The 21468-nt window shown below is 41.0% G+C and overlaps 1 protein-coding gene across 1 annotated transcript in view; it reads left to right on the forward strand.

Moving 5' to 3' along the window:
* The window catches only part of LOC126471123 (DNA damage-binding protein 1), a 187218-nt gene that overhangs the window by 19137 nt on the left and 146613 nt on the right, over positions 1 to 21468 (forward strand). The window contains exon 2 of the mRNA XM_050099208.1: positions 18045 to 18193. Within this exon, the coding sequence (XP_049955165.1) occupies positions 18045 to 18193 (149 nt within the window). The remainder of the gene's footprint in view (positions 1 to 18044; positions 18194 to 21468) is intronic.

The following is a 21468-nucleotide window of genomic DNA, read 5'->3' on the forward strand; positions in this document are numbered from 1 at the left end:
AGCTGTGAATTCTAAACACTCAGAGGACACGAAATAGCATTTGCAAACTGTTATGTTCAAAACTACTTTAGTACAAAGCCAGACACAAGTCCAGAATTTTGCTTCCTCATAAGCCAGGAGCAGAGACTTGACTCAAGTGTGCGTCATAGAGAAGCACTTCGTAATGACTCAGTCTTCCCAAAGAAGCACAGATTCATTTCTGTGCTCACAGAGAAACAAATGATTCCACTCTTGGTGTTGAAATCAGGACTTTATGAAATTTGATAGTGAGACTGTTTACTGGCACCTTGCCAGAAGTGACTCAAAATGCTCTCCAGTGATGTGTGTCTGTCCTATTAACACCCACCAGAGAATCTCCTGAGATGTCATGCTTCAGTTTAGAGCAGAGCTTGCCTCATTAGTGTGCACTCTAAAAGGTAATCATTGTGCCCGTAACAAGTGGAATGCCTCCCGCACTAAGAGTCAAGAAGCTGTCAGCAAACTGCCTTCATCTCATACTCAGTTTGGTAAAATCATCTAGAACATTCTGTAACTCCTTAAATGACCACAAATTCACCCAGTTAGATTTATTTCTTTGCCTCATGGTGGAAATATGGCATGGCATCTTGCATAAAAATTTTTGTGGCCACATCTGTGGCATGCATTCTCTGCACATTCCTTCATGCTAGAAAGGCTGGTGGCAATGCTTGTAAGAACTTAAGCTTTCAGCTATCTCCTTACCCCAGATCCTTTTTGCAGTGACAGGGGCCACCATGAGGAACACGTTCCACCAGCTTCTCAATGTTATGACAGACCTATGCAGTAAAAACTCCTGTATCCTACTCTTTTCAGAGCCATAAAAACTGCCCTATCTCCAGCACTGTCTCCCTTGGCCCATCTCTCTTTCGAAGACCGTGGAGGTTCTTGACTTATCCAAGCTGTCAGAGTCAATGTGCCATTAATTTCCAAGTGTGAAACTTTACAGAAATGTTAGTATGGGGCTACCCAGAATTGACCAATAAATTATTAATAATTTGGTAACCTCACCTGAAATCCAGTCCCATTCTAAGTAAATATGAAATATGCAAATATACATCATCAAAATTATTCATGCTTGATGGGAAAATCTTGCCACCTTACAATGTTACAAAGATTATTAATTAAATTTTTGTGAGTAAAAGTGTCATATTCCAACCTAACACAGGTCAGTGTGTACCACAGCCAGATATTTTATCTTTCACATTTATGTGCTTTGTCAACTCACAAGCAGACCGTCACATTCCAGCCTAACCACAGTCTTGTAATTCATGATATACTCAGAAAAAAGTTGAGTATTTGTGACAGTGAAGATTATAAATTTAATCTGTGTGCTCTTGGAATCCAGCCTAACCATACCCATGGAAATCACAACATATTTGGAAAAAAAAATCTTGCTGAATATTTGTGATGCACAAAATTATAAATGCATGCATGCAGCAGTGAAATTTATAATCTTGTGCAGTGAAACTTATAATCTTGCTTGTCCCAACTATTCGGGTGCAACTACGCAAGCTGTGCTGTTAGGTTCCAACCTAACCATAACTTCATTATTCTTAACTTGCTTGGAGAAACTGTCATCTACTTGTGGCAATGGTAAAAAAGAGAGTGGTTTCTATTTCAGTGCTAGAAATTCATCATATCACTTTTCGCCTCTCTGGTTACATGTATCATCCCATTGACAACAAGGATCTGACACATTGACAGCCGACAAGCAGTAGAGAAACAATGTTATGACTGCTGCTGGCCCTGATCTAGGCTTTAGCTCTCGTCAGAGAATTCTCATTATGTAATACAGTACATTTCTGAACTCTTGTGTTGATTTTACTGTTTATAAAGAAAATGTGTTAAATGTGGATTAAGAATTAGGAACAATCAACTCTGTACTTCAGGCTATACAATAGATCAGTTTGTCTCCTCAATCAAGATTTCGGCGAAAGGGAAGCCAGAGGAAGAGATAACTGCCACATTAAAGTTCACTTTTGTTTGATGTGACATTTTCAGTTCCTTGAAGGAAGTGTATCTTAAAGATTGTTTCATGTACAACTCAAACACGTTGTCCAGCATTGCATGAGAATCAGTACTGGTGAGATAAGCTCCAGTCACCTCATACACTGTGATCTGTGCCTCAGGCTATGGTAAATTCTGTATTGACTTTATCAAAGCCAGACGAGGTAGGAGCTGCTTTGGGAAAGGAGACGCAGTTGGATCTCAGTGTAGCATTGCACTTGTGCTCACTATCAGTGACTATGTAAATGATTTAAGTTGCAATTCTCTGTGACAAGTAGAAAAGCCACCAAAGTGCTTTACCGTTGTTCATGTTAGCTTTGTTAGCAAACCTGGTAGGTTATATAAGGGGCATGAACAGTATCAGCTGTAAAGTGATCACATTGAAGGACACAGAGATGCTGTGTACTTGTGTGATACGGCATAATGAGCACTTGACATAGTGTGAAAGGGGCCTCATTGTGGGGCTCCTTTTGGGTGGATGGTCAAATTGTGCAGTATCAAGATTTTTTGAACGTTCAGATGTGGAAGTGGCTCGATGTTGGACTGTGTAGGAATACAAATACGGGATACTTGTCTTCAAAGTTCCAGTGTACCACATCTGACCATCACAAGGGAGTAACATTATATTGTACACAAGCACATCATACCCCCTTCATATCTGTGCCTGCCATCCGAGAACAAGAAATGGACCTCTTTGCAACATTCTGTGTCATCCTGCACCATTAGTCAGAAACTATCAGCAGTCATACTGTGGAATTATCATTTCATGTGTAGATTGTTGTTTAGATCACAATACAAATTGCTATGTTTGGAATGATGCGATGACCAGGAAGCATGGATTACTGATGAATGGTGTCGCACTGTTGTCAGCGATGAATCGCAGTTCTGCGTTACTCTGGATGACTGTTAGTGAGTACGACCATGGGAGAGGTCTCATTCTTCTAATGGTTTGGAGGGGCACAGTGGTGTTCGCCCTGGCATCATGTTGTCGGGAGCCATTGTGTATGACTTCAGGTCATGGCTGTGTGATTGCAGGAACTCTGATGACATAACAGTGTATCAAGAACATCCTGCATTCTTGTTTGTTACCTCTACTGTGGCAATATCATGATGGCATTTTTTAACAGCACAGTGCTCATTCAACAAGGCACATGTGTTTTCAAATGGTCTGTCTTATGTTGAGGTACTCTTGTGACCACCGAGCCCCTCAAATCTGCCCACGACAGAACACGTATGGGGCCAGCTTGGACGTCAACTCTGTCCCAGTGCCACTATGCAAGATATTGAGGGCAAGTTACAATAGTTGTGAGCCAGATTGCCTCAGAAGAGTATAAAGTGGTTTTATGATACCCTTCCCAAGTGAACTGGTGCGTGCATCCAGGCCAGAGGGGGTAAATTGTCATACTAATAATTGGGCTTGTACTGCCAAGCTATTTGTAAAGTTGACTTGATTTTGTGATCGCTGAAATATCACATGCCCTCTCGACCAGTGAAGTTTCATTTCGATTCCTCCTTCCCTTCAGGATGCTTCACTTCCTTTGGAAGATAATGTATTTCCAATGTGTCAAGAAAACTGGTCGTAGGTTGTGTTCCAAAAATGAACAGCATAGGGACAGAAGTCATGACTCTATCTGCAGGACCTGACCATCATTTTGCAGGACAATGCTCAAGGATGTACAGTGCAAGATGTTACTGATTTGTTTGACTAATTGGGCTGCAAAGTGCTATACCACCTAATGCACCCCCTAACTTAAGCCCTCGTAAGTTCAACTCCATTTCTAAACTGAAGGAACTTCTGAACTGCTGAACTGCTACAAATTCGTCAGGCAATAGACCTCGCCACTCAAACAGTCAACACAACTGGCATTGCTAAGAGTATTCCACGACTTCCACATTGCTGGCAATGGGTTATATACAATGCTGATGACTACTTTGAAGGTCAGTAAAACTTTGAAACACGTATCTATTTTGTACAAGCTGTAATTAAATAGTTGCCACTATAGAAATTCCAACCCTCATATATACTTACAATATTCATGCAGTAAACAGAATGAAGGTAGAGCTACTGATTTTTGGGGCAGACTCAAAATTAACAATTTTTACTTACACAACTAATGCTTTCAAGGGCTCATATGTAGGAATCGGAGAGTTGGGTACGATCTCACTGGTAAATCACCACTGTTGAGGGAGAAGGACAAGGACAACCATCATTATTCATTGGCTCCCACAGGGACTTATGTATTTTAATAGAACTGAAATGGATACCAGTTGTATTTGGAAGAATTACAGTTCCTGTCCCAGAAGAGACTATTCTGCATCTGCTTAAAAGAAACTCATTTTAAAGTCACCGACATACATGACTTGACTAGCTACCACTTCTGCAGGAAGGAAGAGCTTACTGAATTTTGGGCTCAGGGTGAGGCATCTGTTTTCATCAGTGACAGGTGCCACCCCCTCCTGTCCCTATTACCACAGCCATAAAAACAGTTGTAGTGGAAGTTCTCAAACCAGTTAAAATCACTGCGTGTTCTTTAGATCTTCCACCTCACGATCCACCGACTGAACTTTTCTGGGCACTCCCCTGCCTGGTCTTCCTCGTGGGTGACTTCAGTGCATACAATGTACTGTGGGACTTGGCTACCACTTCCTCCAGGGATCGAATTGTCGAGCACATGATCCACTTAGTGTATCTACCTTTTTAAACTCGGGGCAGATGGCGCATTTTTCTACAGCCACAGGGTGATCTTCAGCCAATGACCTTTGTTTTTGCTCCTCAACTATTACAGATTCAGTTGAGTGGGAAATGGCAACAGATTTGTATTAAAGTGCCCACTTTCTGTTGTGGATCCACCTGCTGACCCAGATGGTTGTTGACAGGAGACTACAAAGATAACTGCATCAAAGGGCAAATTGGTTGCAATATAGTTAGATGGTCACGTTTGAGTAACAGGAATACGCTCAAGAGATGGTGGACCGTGTCGCCTGCATGATCCAAAGAGCAACTATTGATTTTGTTTCCCAGTCTGCTACTCAAGCAATCACCTTAGATGATGGCCTGCCTCTTTGTTGAATGCTCATGGTCTCCCGGTCACATTCTCACTTCCCGAGCATGGGATCCCGGGTTCTATTCCCGGCGGGGTCAGGGATTTTCACCTGCCTCGAGATGACTGCGTGTTTGTGTGGTCCTCATCATTTCACCATCATTCATGAAAGTGGCGAGATTGGTCTGAGCAAAGGTTGGGAATTTGTACAGGTGCTGATAACTGTACAGTTGAGTGCCCCACAAACCACACATAATCATCATCATCATCATCTTTGTGGAATGAAGACTGTCACTCATCAGTCAGATCCAGGCATGCAGCTTTGTGTCAATTCAGACACCATCCAGCTACCGAAAAACCTTGTGGCTTCAGGTGTGTGTGAGCAAGAGGATGCAAGTGATAAAAGAACAGAAGAGGAACTCCCGGAAGGAATTATTATGCCATGCTCTGTCATCTGTGCCCTGGACCCAATGACAAGCTCCTGTTGTGTTTCAATCATATCTGGTTTCTTGTACTGCACTCCTTGAAAGGACATGATATTAATTCCATTTGGAAACCAGACAGTGATTGTCACAGCCCGGAGTGTAGCTCTTACCAGCTGTATTAGTAGTCATTAGAGTACACAGTCAACTGCCACCTTGTCTGGCTCTCAAATCTCGAGGTCACCTGTGCAGCTCCCAGTGTTGTTTCAGGCGTTACTGTTCCACCATCAGCAATTTAATTTTAATGGAGATGTTAATACAGGCATTTTTGTTACACCACAACCATTTGGTCGGCGTGTTTTTGATCTTGAACAAGCATACACTACCACTTAGAGATAAAATATCCTTTGCCAATCCTAGGAATGGAGACTATGTGGATGTTTGTCACTTCCTACTCAATCTTTCACAAGGACAGACACCTTGGCTATCACATTGGTTATTTCTTGCCTGATCGCTTTGTTCAGGAGAATGGGCTCCTTCAAGGGACTGTACTCAATGTCACACTGTTCAGTCACTGCCAATGGTATCTCTTTTGCAGTCAGAAGACCAGTTAAAAGTTCTTTGTTTGTGGATGACTTCACAATCTTCTAGTCTTGCTCTGATCTTGTGGTGACGATAACAAGGCAACCTCAGCTGCTTTTAAAGAGGCCGGAAACTCTGGGCCAATAAAACTGGTTATAGGTTCTGATTTGAGAAGACTTCTTGTGCCAACTTTTAACTGAGCTCTTCGCAGTTTCCCCCCAATGGGCTTCATGATGGGGGACACTTTGTTAAATTTTAAGGACAATATGCGTTTTTTGGGCCCTTTATTTGACTCAAAATTAGCCTGGCTCCTGCACCTGAAAGACCTGTGAATGACGGGCGTCAATTCTTTGAATATTTTGAAGTGCCTCGGTTGAAAGGCGTGGGGAGGTGACAGATCCTTCCAGCTGCAGTTTTATAGGATGTTTGTCAGGTCATGGTTAGATTATGGAAGCATGTTTTATGGATCAGCGCATATTTCCTCCCTCAAGATCTTAGACACTGTCCACCATACAGGTATTTAGGTATCGACTAGGGCCTTTCGGACCACTCCAGTTTGGAATCTGTGTGCAGAGGCTGGTGAATCACTGCTCTGGATTTGGCAGCACCTCCTCCTGGTTCAGCAGCCCTAAAAATCTCAGCATTGCTTCAGTCATTGGCATTTAGTCCGACTGTCAACGATCAGAATTGGTTCCGTGCTACCGAGCCTTTCGGGATATGTGCTACCAGCTGTCTGTCAGATCTAGATGTGATGCATCAGACCTCTGAATACTCAGTCAGGGGTGGAATAAATTGCTGCCTTGGTGTCTCCAGACACCCAAAGTGATTTTAAGCCTCACACAGTACAGGAAATCTTTTTCTCCATATTGCGTTTGTTCAACTCTGTTTGCTTTGCATTTAAGTATGTGCTACAGCTTTAGCACTGTTTATATGGATGATCCCAATGAGAGAAAGCCTTGCTTGTTCAGCTGTTTTCCATGGTGGATTTTTTAAGTGAGTCTTCTGGAAAAAATTTCAAATTATGATGCAGGTCTACATGGCATTATGACAAACAAAGCATCTCAGTGAAAAGTTTCTTTTCGGTTCTGATTTGTGCAGTGCATTGCAAGCGGCCCACCAAAGGTATCTGGTAGACCAGTTGATTCAGCTCATACGTGACACCTCACAGTGGCTCCAACACTGAGGCAAGGAGGTGGTTTTTTGCTGGGTACCTGACGCATTGGGATATAGAGGAACATGACAGAGCAGCTAAAGCAGCATGTCGAAATGGGGTGCAGTCCACTTGCACTCCATCATCTCATCATCTGTCAGAAGAATTATGCATTGGTGGGAGCTGGACATGGCAGACAACCTGCAACAAACTGCATCACTCAAATCAACCACACAGGCATGATGGACTTCATGCTAGTTACACCAATGGAAGGAAGTGCTGCTCACCAGACTGTGCATAGAACATTGCCCTTTAACAAGAGATTTCCTCCTTCAGCAGGAGGATCCATCACATTGTGAGGCTTAAGTTTGTGATGTGCCACTTTTGGTTCAGCATATTTTGGCAATGTGTGTTTTATATGCTGACATCAGGGCAGCCCTTTGTTTGGATGGAGATTTGCCCCGTCCTCACCAACACTAATACCAGTGTCACAATAATTTTGAAATTTTGTGAACTTTCTGGCCTCATCCCTAAAGTTGTGGACTTTAAATGCATTATAAAGAGCTCTGCCTATGGTAACTGCTTTCATCTAAGTGAATTAAGTGAAGGATACACCAGTATACGTTTTATGACATTCTGTTACTCAGAGTGACACAGGTGGTTTGTTGCAAATACCAGATCAGCAGTGAACCTTGAACACTCCAACTCATGCCCTTATATACATTTTCCAAACATTTGCTTCATTTTTGATACTACAAATTTTTGATATTACAATTAAAAAATGTCACATCAGTTTAGTTTGACATTTGTGCGTGCAGAAATGTTGCAATCCAGAAGTTCCTACTAATTGACAGTTTTTCAGAGATTTGATGTGTTGGTATTTCGTAATTATTTATGCACAGGGGTGACAGAGGTCATAGGATATCTCCTAATAATCGTATCTGACCTCCTTTTACCTAGTGCAATGCAGCAACTCATTGTGGTATTGACTCAACAATTTGTTGGAAATCTCCTTCAGAAATATTGAGCCATACTGCCTCTGTAGCTGTCTATAATTGCAAAAATGTTGCTGGTGCAGTATTTTGTGCACGAATTGACTTCTCACTTATGTCCTGTAGATGTTTTCAATGGGATTCATGTCGGGCGATCTGGGTGTCCAGATTATTCGTTCGAATTGTCCAGAATGTTCTTCAAACCAGTCGTGAAAAATTGTGGCCTGATAACATGGCAAATTGTCATTCATAAAAATTTCATTGTTGTTTGGAAAAATGAAGTCTATGAATGGCTGCAAATGGTCTTCAAGTAGCCAAACAAGCTCATTTTCAGTCACTGATCAGTTCAGTTGGACCAGAGGACCCAGTCCATTCCATGTAAATATAGCCCACACCTTTATGGAGATACTACTGGTTTGCACAGTACCTTGTTGACAACTGGGGTCCATGGCTTTGTGGAGTCTGCACCGTGCTCTAACCCTACCCTCAGCTTGTACCAACTGTCATCTAGAGTCCCAACAGATATGGTCAGGAGCCCAGGAAAGTACTGCAGGTGATGTCACGTGGTTAGCAAAGGAACTCATGGCAGTCGTCTGCTGCCATAGCCCATTAATGCCAAATTTTGCTACATTGTCCCAATGGATACATTAATTTCTGTTGTATTTAATGCAGTGTTGCTTGTCTGTTAGCACAGTCAACTCTATGCAAACGCCGCTGCTCTCGGTTGTGAAGTGAACTCTGTCGGCTACTGCTTTGTCTGTGGTAAGAAGTAATGCCTGAAATGTGGTATTCATTGCACCCTCTTTGACACTGTGGATCTCAGAATATTGAATTCCCTAATGATTTACAAAATGGAATGTCCCATGTGTGTATCTCCAACTATCACTGTGTGTGTTAATTCCCACCATGTGGTCATAATCATGTTGGAAACTTTTCACATGGATCACATGAGTACAAATGACAGCCAATACATTGCCCTTTTATAGCTTGTGTATGTGCGTATTGCTATCCCATGACTTTTGTCACCTTTGTGTATTACACCATTGACAAGATAGAGATTACTGTTTCTGACAGTATAATTATCTTGCTAAGTGGAATCTTGGTGATGACTTGCCCTCAATGAACTTTGGGTCATGGCACCACCCTGTTCTTTATGCTTTCCAAACTAGTCTATTACATTCCAAGTGGCTGGAGGAGGCATGGGAAATGGACCGTAGGACAGCCCATTAATCTTCATTTCCAGAAATTCTCTGTACAGCCCCCAGCTGAAATTAACATACCAAAAGGAAAAGAAGGTAAAGGAAGAAAAGAATAAATTAATGGGAAAGATGGATCCATTAATCCCGGCAGTCTTGGACTATTCAACGCCACACACAGAAATTGTGCAAATTGACAACACACCTCCAGCGGGTGGTACTGAGCTCACATTGAGTCATGACTGTCTATCCTCCTCCTCCTGAAAACATGCACAACTATCATCCAATGGAGCTGCAACAGCTACTTCTGCCACCTCACTGAACTTCAATTCTTAAGAGCATTCCACCCAGCAGTTGTTATGGCCCTCCAGGAATCATGATTCCCAGTAGAGTACGCTCCTAATCTCAGACATTACAAAGTGTAAAAACAAGCTAACACAGGGAGGGCATCAGGCAATGTTTGTATATTTGTTCGTAAGACCAATTTCAGGAAACAGATTCTAGTCAGTACTTTACTGGATGCAGTAGCTATACGTATATGGGCACACATTGATCTTATGCCCTGTAACATTTATCTTCCTCCAGATTTGGAGGGCACCCACCATCTGATTTGCTCTTGCAACTACCGCTACCACTATTCGTCTTTGTGTATTATTGCCCACAATCCATTATGCATCAGTTTCCAACTCACTCTGTGAAGCAATATACTAGGAAAGTTATTTTTTATTTAAATCTTTGTGTTTTCAAGTTTGGATTTTCTATTTTAGTCCAGTGTATGGTATCTTTTCAGAATCAGTCTGTTGCCCCAGATTTCTCTTGTATATTTACTGGAAGGGGCATGATGCTTTGGGACAACGACCATTTTCTTGTTATTTTTTCTTTGCCACACGGAGTAATCAGAAAGCCCTCCATACTTGAACGTAAAAGAATGCTTTCTCGCTTAATTTCATGTTCTGTAAAACATGAATCTCCAGTACAATGAGGGAGTGAAACTATTCTCCAACATACTGTTACTGCAATATTACAAGCACGAGAAGCAGCATTCCATCTGTCTTTAGAGCTCCACTGTCAGTAACCTGTGTCACAGCAGAACCATGAAATAACTGCAGTTATTAATAGTTGCCGAAGGGCACTCCAGCAACATAAAAGACTTCCATCGAGGGATATATTCATCATTTTCAAAAGGCTGCTTGCTTGGGCCTGATATCTAATTAAAAAGGACGAGGAAGAGTGTTAGGAAAGTGATTATTGGGTCCCATACTACCACCTCTCAAGTGTGGGACAAACTACAGTATATATGCAGCCACCAGCTTCTTCTAGTATCTTGGGCATCTAACAGAATGACGCCATTCACTATTGTTGTTGAACAACTGGCAACAAGTTGCTTGAGCATCAGCATATGAAAGTTATCCTCCCACCTTCCACCTCCATAAAAGATGAACAGAGAGTATTTATATTCTCACTCCTCACACAAACTCATATTCTTGCTCTCTCCAGTCTGGTTTGACATGAGGACGAGGGCTTTACACTCCTAGTGGAGCAAAATCATAGTTATTCCAATTTTGAGACTGGGCGAATGGACATATATCACCCTGTTTGTTTTACAAATGGTTTATGCAAGTGGCTTGAACAAATGGGCAATAGACGACTTGTTTGGGCTCTTGGGACTCCAAATTTTAGTGTGGATTTTGAGAGGATTGATCATTCAGCAACGACTTAATTTACTTGGAATCCGTTATCAGAATGCCCTTCAGCCACCATCAACATCTCACTACAATTCACATTGTACTTATTTATTTATTTATTTCATTTATCAAGCTGCTTGGCATCATCATATCCTTACTACTATTTTTTTTCCCCTCTCATTGGATCTTCCATGTTCAAATAAGTGATTCTCAGAGTTCCCCCACATACCGGAAAATGGAGTTCCCAAGGCTCTGTTCTGAATGTAACACTTTCCCTAATATCAATTAACAGACATATATTGGCTGTTGGCTTATTCTCTCTTTTCCTATGTACTGATGACTTTTGCATCTATTACAGTCTGTCATTTTGTAGACATCTGTGGGTGGAGTTTGGCATTTTGACTGCTGCCTTGCAGTATATTTATTTCCTCATTAAGTCTGTTGTAAATAATCCACCACATTTCAAAACAAACAGTGATGTACAAAATTACAATACTAGAAGAGAAAATATTCATTACACCACATTGAGGTTGTCTTTAGCACAAAAAGGGGTGCACAATGCTGTCACCAAAATTTTTGATCACTTACCCAGTGATATAAAATATCTAACAGACAGCAAAATTAAATTTGAAAACAGACTTATAAAGTTTCTCCTTAACAACTTCTTGTCTTCTGTAGAATAATTTAAATTTTTGTAATGTGTAAAAGATGGTGAGAAACAAATACTAAATGACAACTGTATTAAAAATTGTAAATGGTCAGCATGTAGCCATTTTTACATGTTAATGTGTAATGTGAATGTAAGATAACTTGTTCTCTATAATTATGATTAATCGTACAAATGATTCATGAAACGTGAAACTAACCAACCAAACACTGTTAAAACTTGATTTAAGAGCAATGAAACAAGATTGCATATGTGGTAGAGACATGGAGGCACAGTTCCATTAGGTTATACACTATCTGATCAGAAGTATCGAGACAATATAATGATGTGTATTCACTTTCTGCCTTTATAATGGCTTGAACTTTGCTTGGGACACTTCCAATGAGGTGTCTCAATGTCTATGAAGGAATGGCAGCCCATTTTTTCCCAGGAGCCAAAACCAGACAAGGTAGTAATACACCACCTTGTTGAAAGTGGACATAATTGTACTACAGCCACAGTTCTCAATACAGTATTTATAATTTAAACAGCAACCAGCAAAAGGTCAAAAATAGTTTGTTGGCTTTATATGCCAAGGTGTTTTTCTTGTTAGACACTAGTTTGGCAGTGTCACATGCAAGTTCTACAGTGGCCATTAGGTCTTTTGTGCTTTTGCTACTGAGTTTTGGAGCAGTAGTATGCTTTCATTTAAAGTCAGGTTTGTTAGAATAAAGAGATGTCAAGATGATTTGCTGTTGTTGCCCTGCATTTATTTTAGGTCCATTTACTGCGCCACTTCACTCAGTATACCGTAAAGGTGAGAGGTTATTTCCTAATTGGAAATAGAACTTGTACATTGATTTATTTTGCTTTTCTCTCTTCTTATATTGTAACTTCATTTCAGTTATTAACCAAGTAGATTCTTATTTGGGTGATTTTTGTTTGACAGTTGACTTCAACTTTACTGTAATTTGGGGCCAATTTCTCTTCCAGGCATCTTTTCTTGGATTTTGTATTTAGAGTTGTTTTCATTACAGTGACATTACCTTAAAAAAAAAAAAAAAAAAAAAAACATGTAGCATTCCCATTTCTTGGCTAGATAAGCATAACACTATCCTATCAAAAGTAGACATATTGAGAATAGTGGCTGGTTGCTGTTTAAATTATAAATTTCATAATTATGGAGGTAGTGCTGTTGGGCACTGGGGAGCGAAGTTGAAATTCTCTCTTCTCCTGAAGGTATTCCATTGATTCCAGGTTGAGCATTTGAGTGGGCTAGTCCATTTCTAAAATCTTTTTATGGACAAACCATTGCCTCACAGAGTTATCACAAGTTTCAATGCCGAGATGCAAACAATCATCATCTCCAAACTGTTGTATGCAATGCACAGTTTTGTAAAATGGATTCATATTCTTGCACATTTAGTGTTTTCTTGGGCACAATAAGGGAACCCCATCCTAACTATGAAAAACATCTTCATAATGTAACACCACCTCCTCCATTCTTCACTGTTTGCACTTCAAATGATGTCAGGTAATGTTCTCCAGCCATTCCTCAAACCCAAACCCTTCCTTCAGTCTGTCACAGAGCATAGCATGATTGATCTGCCCAGTGGTGTTGCTCTTTACACTACCTCAAGTTTCTCTTAGCATTGACTACAGAAACGAGTGGAGGAGCCACTTAACCATAGTACCCCATTCTTTTTAACTCCCTAAGCACTGTCATTGTGCTAGGTGGACTCCTGGTAACACTCTGGAACTAACAAGTAATTCCTTTCACTGATTTCATGCAGTTTTTTACAGCCTCCCTCCATGACGCTTGACAGTCCCTATCCATAAGTACATGGGATCTGCCTGGTCTTGGTTCAGTTGATGTTAATTTTCATTTCCACTTCACAGTCACATCACCAGCAGTTAAATTGTGCAGCAATTTTATTATTGTTTTTGTTATTAAACAAGCCACAAGCCACCCAACAGTGTGTGGCAGAGGGCACTTTACGTGCCACTGTCATTACCTCCCTTTCCTGTTCCAGTCGCACATGGTTCGCGGGAAGAATGACTGTCTGAAAGCCTCCGTGCGCGCTCAAATCTCTCTAATTTTACATTTGTGATCTACTCGGGAGGTATAAGTAGGAGGAAGCAATATATTCGATACCTCATCCAGAAACGCACCCTCTCGAAACCTGGCGAGCAAGCTACACCGCGATGCAGAGCGCCTCTCTTGCAGAGTCTGCCACTTGAGTTTGCTAAACATCTCCGTAACGCTATCACGGTTACCAAATAACCCTGTGACAAAATGCGCCGCTCTTCTTTGGATCTTCTCTATCTCCTCCGTCAACCCGACCTGGTACGGATCCCACACTGGTGAGCAATACTCAAGTATAGGTCGAACGAGTGTTTTGTAAGCCACCTCCTTTGTTGATGGACTACATTTTCTAAGGACTCTCCCAATGAATCTCAACCTGGTACCCACCTTACCAACAATTAATTTTATGTGATCATTCCACTTCAAATCGTTCTGCACGCATAGTCCCAGATAAATTATGTACTAAATATTTTCGGTAACAAGAATATAACTGTGGAAAGTGTTCTTGAGCAGTAGAAATAATTTTTTTCAGATTTACATGTCTTGTTGTAAAGTAAGGGGTGAAAGAAAGTCCCAGTTATGAACTGTAGGTGTTGAAATATATTGGTTGAAGATCACAATTAAAGATTAACTCAAACAGTTTTAGATAAGTGCATGCGCAAGTATAGCTTTTTTGTTATCCTGTGTGCAGCATCATATATGCAAAATGGTGACTCCTGAGTGTAAAGCATTTATTGTTCTGCAATTTACTGAGAGTGAATCTGTAATTTCAGTTCAACATGCAGTTTGTTTAAATTTTAATTTTAATCCCCCCATGTGGCTAAAACGTCCACCAGCGGTAGCCAGTTTGAAATGACTAGATGTGTATGTAAAGGCGAAAGCACGGGATGACCGAAAGTGTCTGAAGAGGATATTGACCTAAGAAGTCTGTCAGAAAGCAAGTCTTGAACTTCAGATTCCAAAGACAACAGTGTGGAAGGTTTTAAGAAAATTTTTACGCATGTGTTCATAATGCTTGCAGTTAGTACATACTGTAAAGCCAGATGACAATGGCATGTGTTATAGCTGTGCAAGTTAAGTGTTACAACAGAAAGATGACTGTCTTGGCTGTGTGATGAGGCAACTTTTAAATCTAAGAGGGAAGGCAAACACCAATAATGTTCATATCTGTGAGTCAGAACATCCTCATGAACGTGTACAGTGTAAAAAAGATTCCCCAAAATTGGAATGATTCCTGTGCAGTGTACCAATGTCAAATAACTTTTTTTTCACTGAAGCTACTATAACAGGTGTAGCGTATCTGGATAGTTTCTAAAGTTTACTCTTTCCGCTGTTAGAAAATGTACATGAAGCCTTTATTTGGTAAAGAGTTGGAATTCCTCCCCATTATAATCTCTCTGTACAAGAATAGTTGAACGTCAAAGTACACAACCTTTGGATCGGTCGTAGTGGTCGATGAGACAGAGCCCTTTTCTGCTGGTGTCAACGTTCACCTGGCCTCACATCATGTGATTATTTTCCTTTGGGGCTTTATAAAAGATTGTGTCTATGTTCTGCCACTACTTAATGATTTGCCAAAGTTAAGACAGAGAGTTGAAGAGACTATTGCTTCCATTACTCCATACTTGGTAATCAAATCATGGGAAAACGTGGATTTTGGGTTGGACGTGTATCATATAACTAAAGGTAAACATATTGAACATTTGTAAGATACAGAATGAGATTTTCACTCTGCCGCAGAGTGTGCGCTGATATGAAACTTCCTGGCAGATTAAAAAAGTTTGGAAGGTAGGAGACGAGATACTGGCAGAAGTAAAGCTGTGAGTACCGGGCGTGAGTTGTGCTTTGGTATCTCAGATGGTAGAGCACTTGCCCGCGAAAGGCAAAGGTCCCGAGTTTGAGTCTCGGTCGGGCACACAGTTTTAATCTGCCAGGAAGTTTTATTTGTAAGATACACTTTGTTACTTTACCTTCATTTTTTTGTATAATTTGTTGTAAGTATTGTAAATTAAAATGTAATAATGTGCCATTGAAATTGATATGCTTTTATGGGCACCCTGTATGTTGTTCGCGTAAACCAAAGGCAAAGTATTGTACTTGCTACCTTTGAAAGTGAAAGCTAAATGGTTTAGTCTGGGTGTGTCATCCTATTACGATCACCGCCCCTCGCACTACCTGATGAACTGTGATGTGAAAAAAGAGAATGCATTCCTTTGAGGAGACTGAAACACACAACAAGCCTACTGTAGGTAATGAATGAATTTGTTACACAGAAGGAATAATTTGTGAAGAAGGTAATAAGTTCATTTTCTTTTTCTTTATCCCTCCCCTCACACTCTGATCAACATAAGGTGTAATTCTTACAACAAGCTTCTTTATTCTGAAAATACTGTTCCTGTATGTTGTATCTTCCAAAAATGATGGTTACTTATTACTGAATGGTAATATTCAAAATGAAATAGTTCCTTCACTTTAAATCACTTATAGCAGTAACTGTGCAAATTGAAAACAGAGAACTAAGGTACCTCATTAATTGGAGATAATTGGTTTTCCTATCAAGTTGTAATCAATCTGTACTCTCAAGAACTTTCTACTTCTCGTGTTTCATAGATTGGCTAGCCTTTTTTTATGAGTGCTAAACATGGTAGCATTAATGTCAAGGACATGGGGAAGAGAAATAATGCAGATTCAGTTCAACTGAAACACTTTTAATGTGCTGCTACAGTACCTCATACCATTACATACCAGTACCATTTCTGCTACAAAAGGGCTCAATATGGTGCCCATCAGTGCCCAGAAGAGTCTGAAAGGGCATAACTGCATTCTGCACAACAGAATGCCCATAGGTATGATGGCTACCTCTCTTTATATGATATATTCACCTGTTTGGACACAGCACACACACTGCCTGACAATCAGGAATAGCACGCAGCGTTTTCTGCCATAGCAACCGCTATTTCAGCAACCATCTGTTGTGCAACTGGTCATCAGCCTCTTCCCGGGGCAATGCCCAGTCCTCCAATTGATTCAACCTTCTTCATCATGCTTCGCACAGCAGGTGGAGAAAGAGGACTCTCTGTAATCCTTTCAGCCAGCAATATTCTCGAAGTACAGCTGCACCATTACTGTTGTTTTGATAATAAAGCTTCACCAATAATGCCCTGCTCCTTTTGTTAAAGCTCATGTTGACACGTCAATAAGTGCACTGCGACTGGTCTGGTGTGTGAGGCTATGAATCACAATGACTAATCACAGCACCAGGTGGCCATAGTTGCAACTGGACGGTCTTGCTGTGACATACAGAAATGATGCACCCCATACTCTGGACATTAATGCTACCAAGTTTGGTACTCGTACGGTAATAGTTTCCATGTCATAACATGTTCAGTAGGGAAAGTTTAGTTATAACCACCTGGTAGATATTGATTCTTGTAAAAATAATCCATTTACTTTGAACCAGTTATTGAATTTCTCAATTATTTCATTACCTTCCTTCTCAGTAAGGGGACCTGGTTTTACTGTTTATTCTTACATCACGCTTGTTTTGACCTACATAACATACATGTTTAATGCCTTACCTCAGCCATCAACATTCAGTGTGTGCCCTTTCAGCAAAAGTTTGATGATACACGATACATGGTTGTCAAGATGCTAATGCGTGTAGTTCTAAATTTGATTTTTCCTTTGGTAGTGATAATGTGGTGCTATACAATTTACTGTCATTTATTTTCAGATGCATCATGAGATACCCAAGTTTCATTGCTCAGATCTGCATTTTTTAGTTAATAAATGAACACAGTGTAAATATGATACAGTACAAAAATATAATTTGTCTGTTTGTAGCTGAGAAGTGTGCCAGTGTTTTCAGTCAACCAGTCATTTGACACAACAAGAACTCACAAATATGATCTATAGAATATATATGCAACTAACTGAACTAACCTGGTCTCTCCTCTTTTCTCTACCATGACCAGTCTTTCACACTGTTATATTATTGTACAGGAAACTTTACATTGTCTTAATCACAATTGAAAGATGAAACAATGTTAAGTCTATAGTATTAGCATTTACCTTTCAGGTAACATTTATGTATCACAAACAAAGACTTTTATTAGTGCTTGTATTTTGGAATCTTTTGGCTTCTAATTTTCATTGTAAAAATATTAATAAGTAGAATTATCATCACTTGAATACTGTTACTGGGCTGTTTCCTTTGCAGGTAACTTTACATCACCAAGTGACTTAAATTTAATTTTAGCTAAAAACACGAGATTGGAGATATATTTAGTTACACCAGAGGGATTAAGACCCTTGAAGGAAGTTGGATTATATGGAAAAGTAGCAGTAATGAAATTCTTTCGAGCACCGGTATGTAGGAAATGTTTCTGTATATGTTCTGATTTCATTTATATTGAATGTTAAAGATGTTGTTTTAATCTGGAACAAATTTATTCATGCTTCATATTGATATATTTCTTATACAAATGACTCGCTACCATAGTCAAATACAGTTTTGTTTTATGGGTCTGATGACTTGGGAGTATAAAGTGAGCTGCTTGCCAGAAAAGTCCGAGCTTTGGATACCAGACAGTCCTTGAGTGGTGTTGGTGTTATTATTAATGGGCATTGAAAAACTGTTGTTCATGTTCATTTAAGTATGGGACATTCACATGGCAAAAAAATAAAGAGGTCATATGTGATGTAATAAGTGTATCCTAGATTATAGCATTTGATGTATCACTTTTTTGTTTAAGCAGACCATGCCTTCTTTTATTGGATATTCCCTCGTATTAACTGGGTACAACAAACACAGTTTCCAAAATAAATTTATATATTTTAAAATAATCAGTTGTGTGCTGTGTGTATTACTCTGGTCAACAGTGTACGCCAGTCCTTTTTACGTTATATCGTATTATGATTTTATTATACTGAAAGCATTTGAATATCTCTTTGCAAATAATCATTCCACTTAAGATTTGGGATTGTTCTCTCTTGTTCATAATTAAGACATTATTACATTGAAAAATATGAAAGTCATGTAGTTCTTGAAATGAGAAATGTATGATTCTCATAGGACATCATCTGTGTGAGTGGGAATAGGCCGAACAGGAAGTCCAGCATCCAGTGCCGTCCTCACTGGTTCTCGGAGTTGCTGTTCACTATATAGTGGAGATGCTGAATCACAGAAAGGCACAACAAAAAGACTGTCGTAGAATTGCTTTCGGCCAACAAGACCTTTGTCAGAATTAGACAATGTACACACACGTATACATTCACACAAACACAACTCGGACACACATGACCACATTTTCTGGCAGCTGGAGCTAGAGTGCGAACAGCATGGCATTATGGGAGAGGCAGCCACGTAAGGGTAAAGAGGAGGCTGGAATGGGGAGGGGGAGGGATAGCAAGGCGGGGGCAACGGATGGTAAAGTGCTGCTGGGAGCGTGCAGGGATGCGGAGGAGAGTGGGGCAGCTAGGTGCAGTCAGGAGGTTGGATGAAGGGTGAGGAAGAGGGGGCAGGGGAGAGTAGCAGAAATGGAGAGAAGTAAAAAGACTGGGAGAGCTTGGTGGAATAGAGGGCTGTGTAGTGCTGGAATGGGAACAGGGAAGGGGCTAGATGGGTAGTGACAATGACTGACAAAGGTTGAGACCTGGGGGGTTAAGGAAATGTAGGATATATTGCAGGGAGAGTTCCCATCTGCGCAATTCAGAAAAGCTTATGTTGGTAGGAAGGATCCATATGGCTCAGGCAGTGAAGGATTCCATGTTGGGCGACATGCTCAGCAATAGGGTGGTCCAGTTGTTTCGTGGCCACAGTTTGTCATGGCCATTCATGTGGACAGACAGCTTGTTGGTTGTCATACCCACACAGTACAGTGGTTGCACACTTAGATTATAATCACATGACTGGTTTCACAGGTAGCTGTGCCTTTGATAGGATAGGTCGTATTTGTGACAGGAGTGTAGTAGGTGGTGGTGGGAGGATGTGTGGGACAGGAATATGAGTCCTTATGCAAGGTGTTTGAGGATATTATATAGGTTTGGTGGGCAGAGGGCAGGGAATACTACTGTGGGAGGAGGAGGAAAGATAGTGGGTACGGCATTTCTCATTTCAGGGCACAACGAGAGGTAGTCGAAACCCTGGCGAAGAATGTAATTCAGTTGCTCCAGTCCTGGGTGGTACGGAGTCATGAGAGGAGTGCTACTCTGTGGCCAGATGGTGGGGCTATGGTAGGTGCTGCGTGACTGGAAAGATAAGGCATGGGAGATGTTGTTGTACAAGATTGGGAGGGTAGTTATAATCTGTAAAGGCTTCACTGAAACCTCGATATATTTCAAGAGCAACCACTAATCACTAAAGATGCAATGGCCATGGTGGCTAGGTTGTATGGAAAGAACTTCTTGGTGTGGAACGGGTGGAAACTGTCTAAGTGGAGGTATCACTGGTAGTTTGTAGGTTTGATATGGACAGAGGCACTGATATAGCCACCTTTCAGGTCGAGGTTAACATCGAGAAAGGTGGCTTGATGATGGGTTGAGTGGGATTAGATGAATTGGATTGGGGAGAAGATGCCGAGATTCTGGAGGAATTCTCGCCCTTGATCCAGATCACAAAGATGTCATCAGTGAATCTGAAGCAGGTGAGGGGTTTGGGATTCAGGGTGTTTAGGAAAGATTCGTGTGGATGGCCTATGAATAGCTTGGCATTGGGTGGTGCCATGTGGGTGCCCATTGCCGTACACCGGATTTGTTTGTAGGTTATGGCTTCAAAGGAGAAGTGATTGTGGGTGAGTATTTAGATCGTCATGGCGACTAGTACGGAGGTGGTTGGTTTGAAATCCATCGGACATTAGGAAGGGTAGTATTCAATAGCAGTAAGGCCATGAGCATTATGGATGTTAGTCTAAAGTGAGGTGTCATCAGTAGTGACGAGCAGGGCACCGTGTGGTAAGGGGACAGAAACTGTGGAGAGTCAGTGGAGGAAATGGTTGGTATCATTTATGTAGAAGGCTAGGTTTACATATTGTAATTACCCTCCCAAACTTGTACAAAAACATTTCCTGTGCCTTATCTTTCCAGTTACCCCACACCTCTTAAAGCTCCAATGTCTGTCTGCCCACAGAGGAGCACGCCTCTCATGAATCAATTCCACCAATGCACCCAGTCTTTTTCTATCTCTCCTTTTCCGCTAACCTCTCATTTCTCCCCCCGCCCTCTGTGTAACCTCCTGACTGCACCTAACTGCCCCCCTCCCCATCTCATCCCTGCACGCTCCCAGCAGCACCTTACTTTCCCCCACCCCTCTCCTGCTATTCCTCCCCTTTCCCGCTCCATCCTACTCCTTAATTCCACCCAGTTTCCTCTCCCATAATGCCCTGTTGCTTGTAGTCTGGCTCCAGTTACCAGAGACTGTGGTCATGTGTGTGTGAGTTGCATTTGTGTGAGTGTGTGCATGTGTGTATGTTGTCTAATTTTGACAGAGGCCTTGTTGGCCGAAAGGTAATTATGTGACAGTCCTTTTGTAGTGCCTTTCTGCAACTCAACATCTCCGCTGTATGGTGAGTAGCAACTATCCTTTTCATTATACCATTACATTCCACCCTGGATTTCTCATTGTTTCATTTAAAACATTGCTTGCT

This window comes from Schistocerca serialis, chromosome 1 (assembly GCF_023864345.2).
Source record: "Schistocerca serialis cubense isolate TAMUIC-IGC-003099 chromosome 1, iqSchSeri2.2, whole genome shotgun sequence".
NCBI classification, from domain to species: domain Eukaryota; kingdom Metazoa; phylum Arthropoda; class Insecta; order Orthoptera; family Acrididae; genus Schistocerca; species Schistocerca serialis.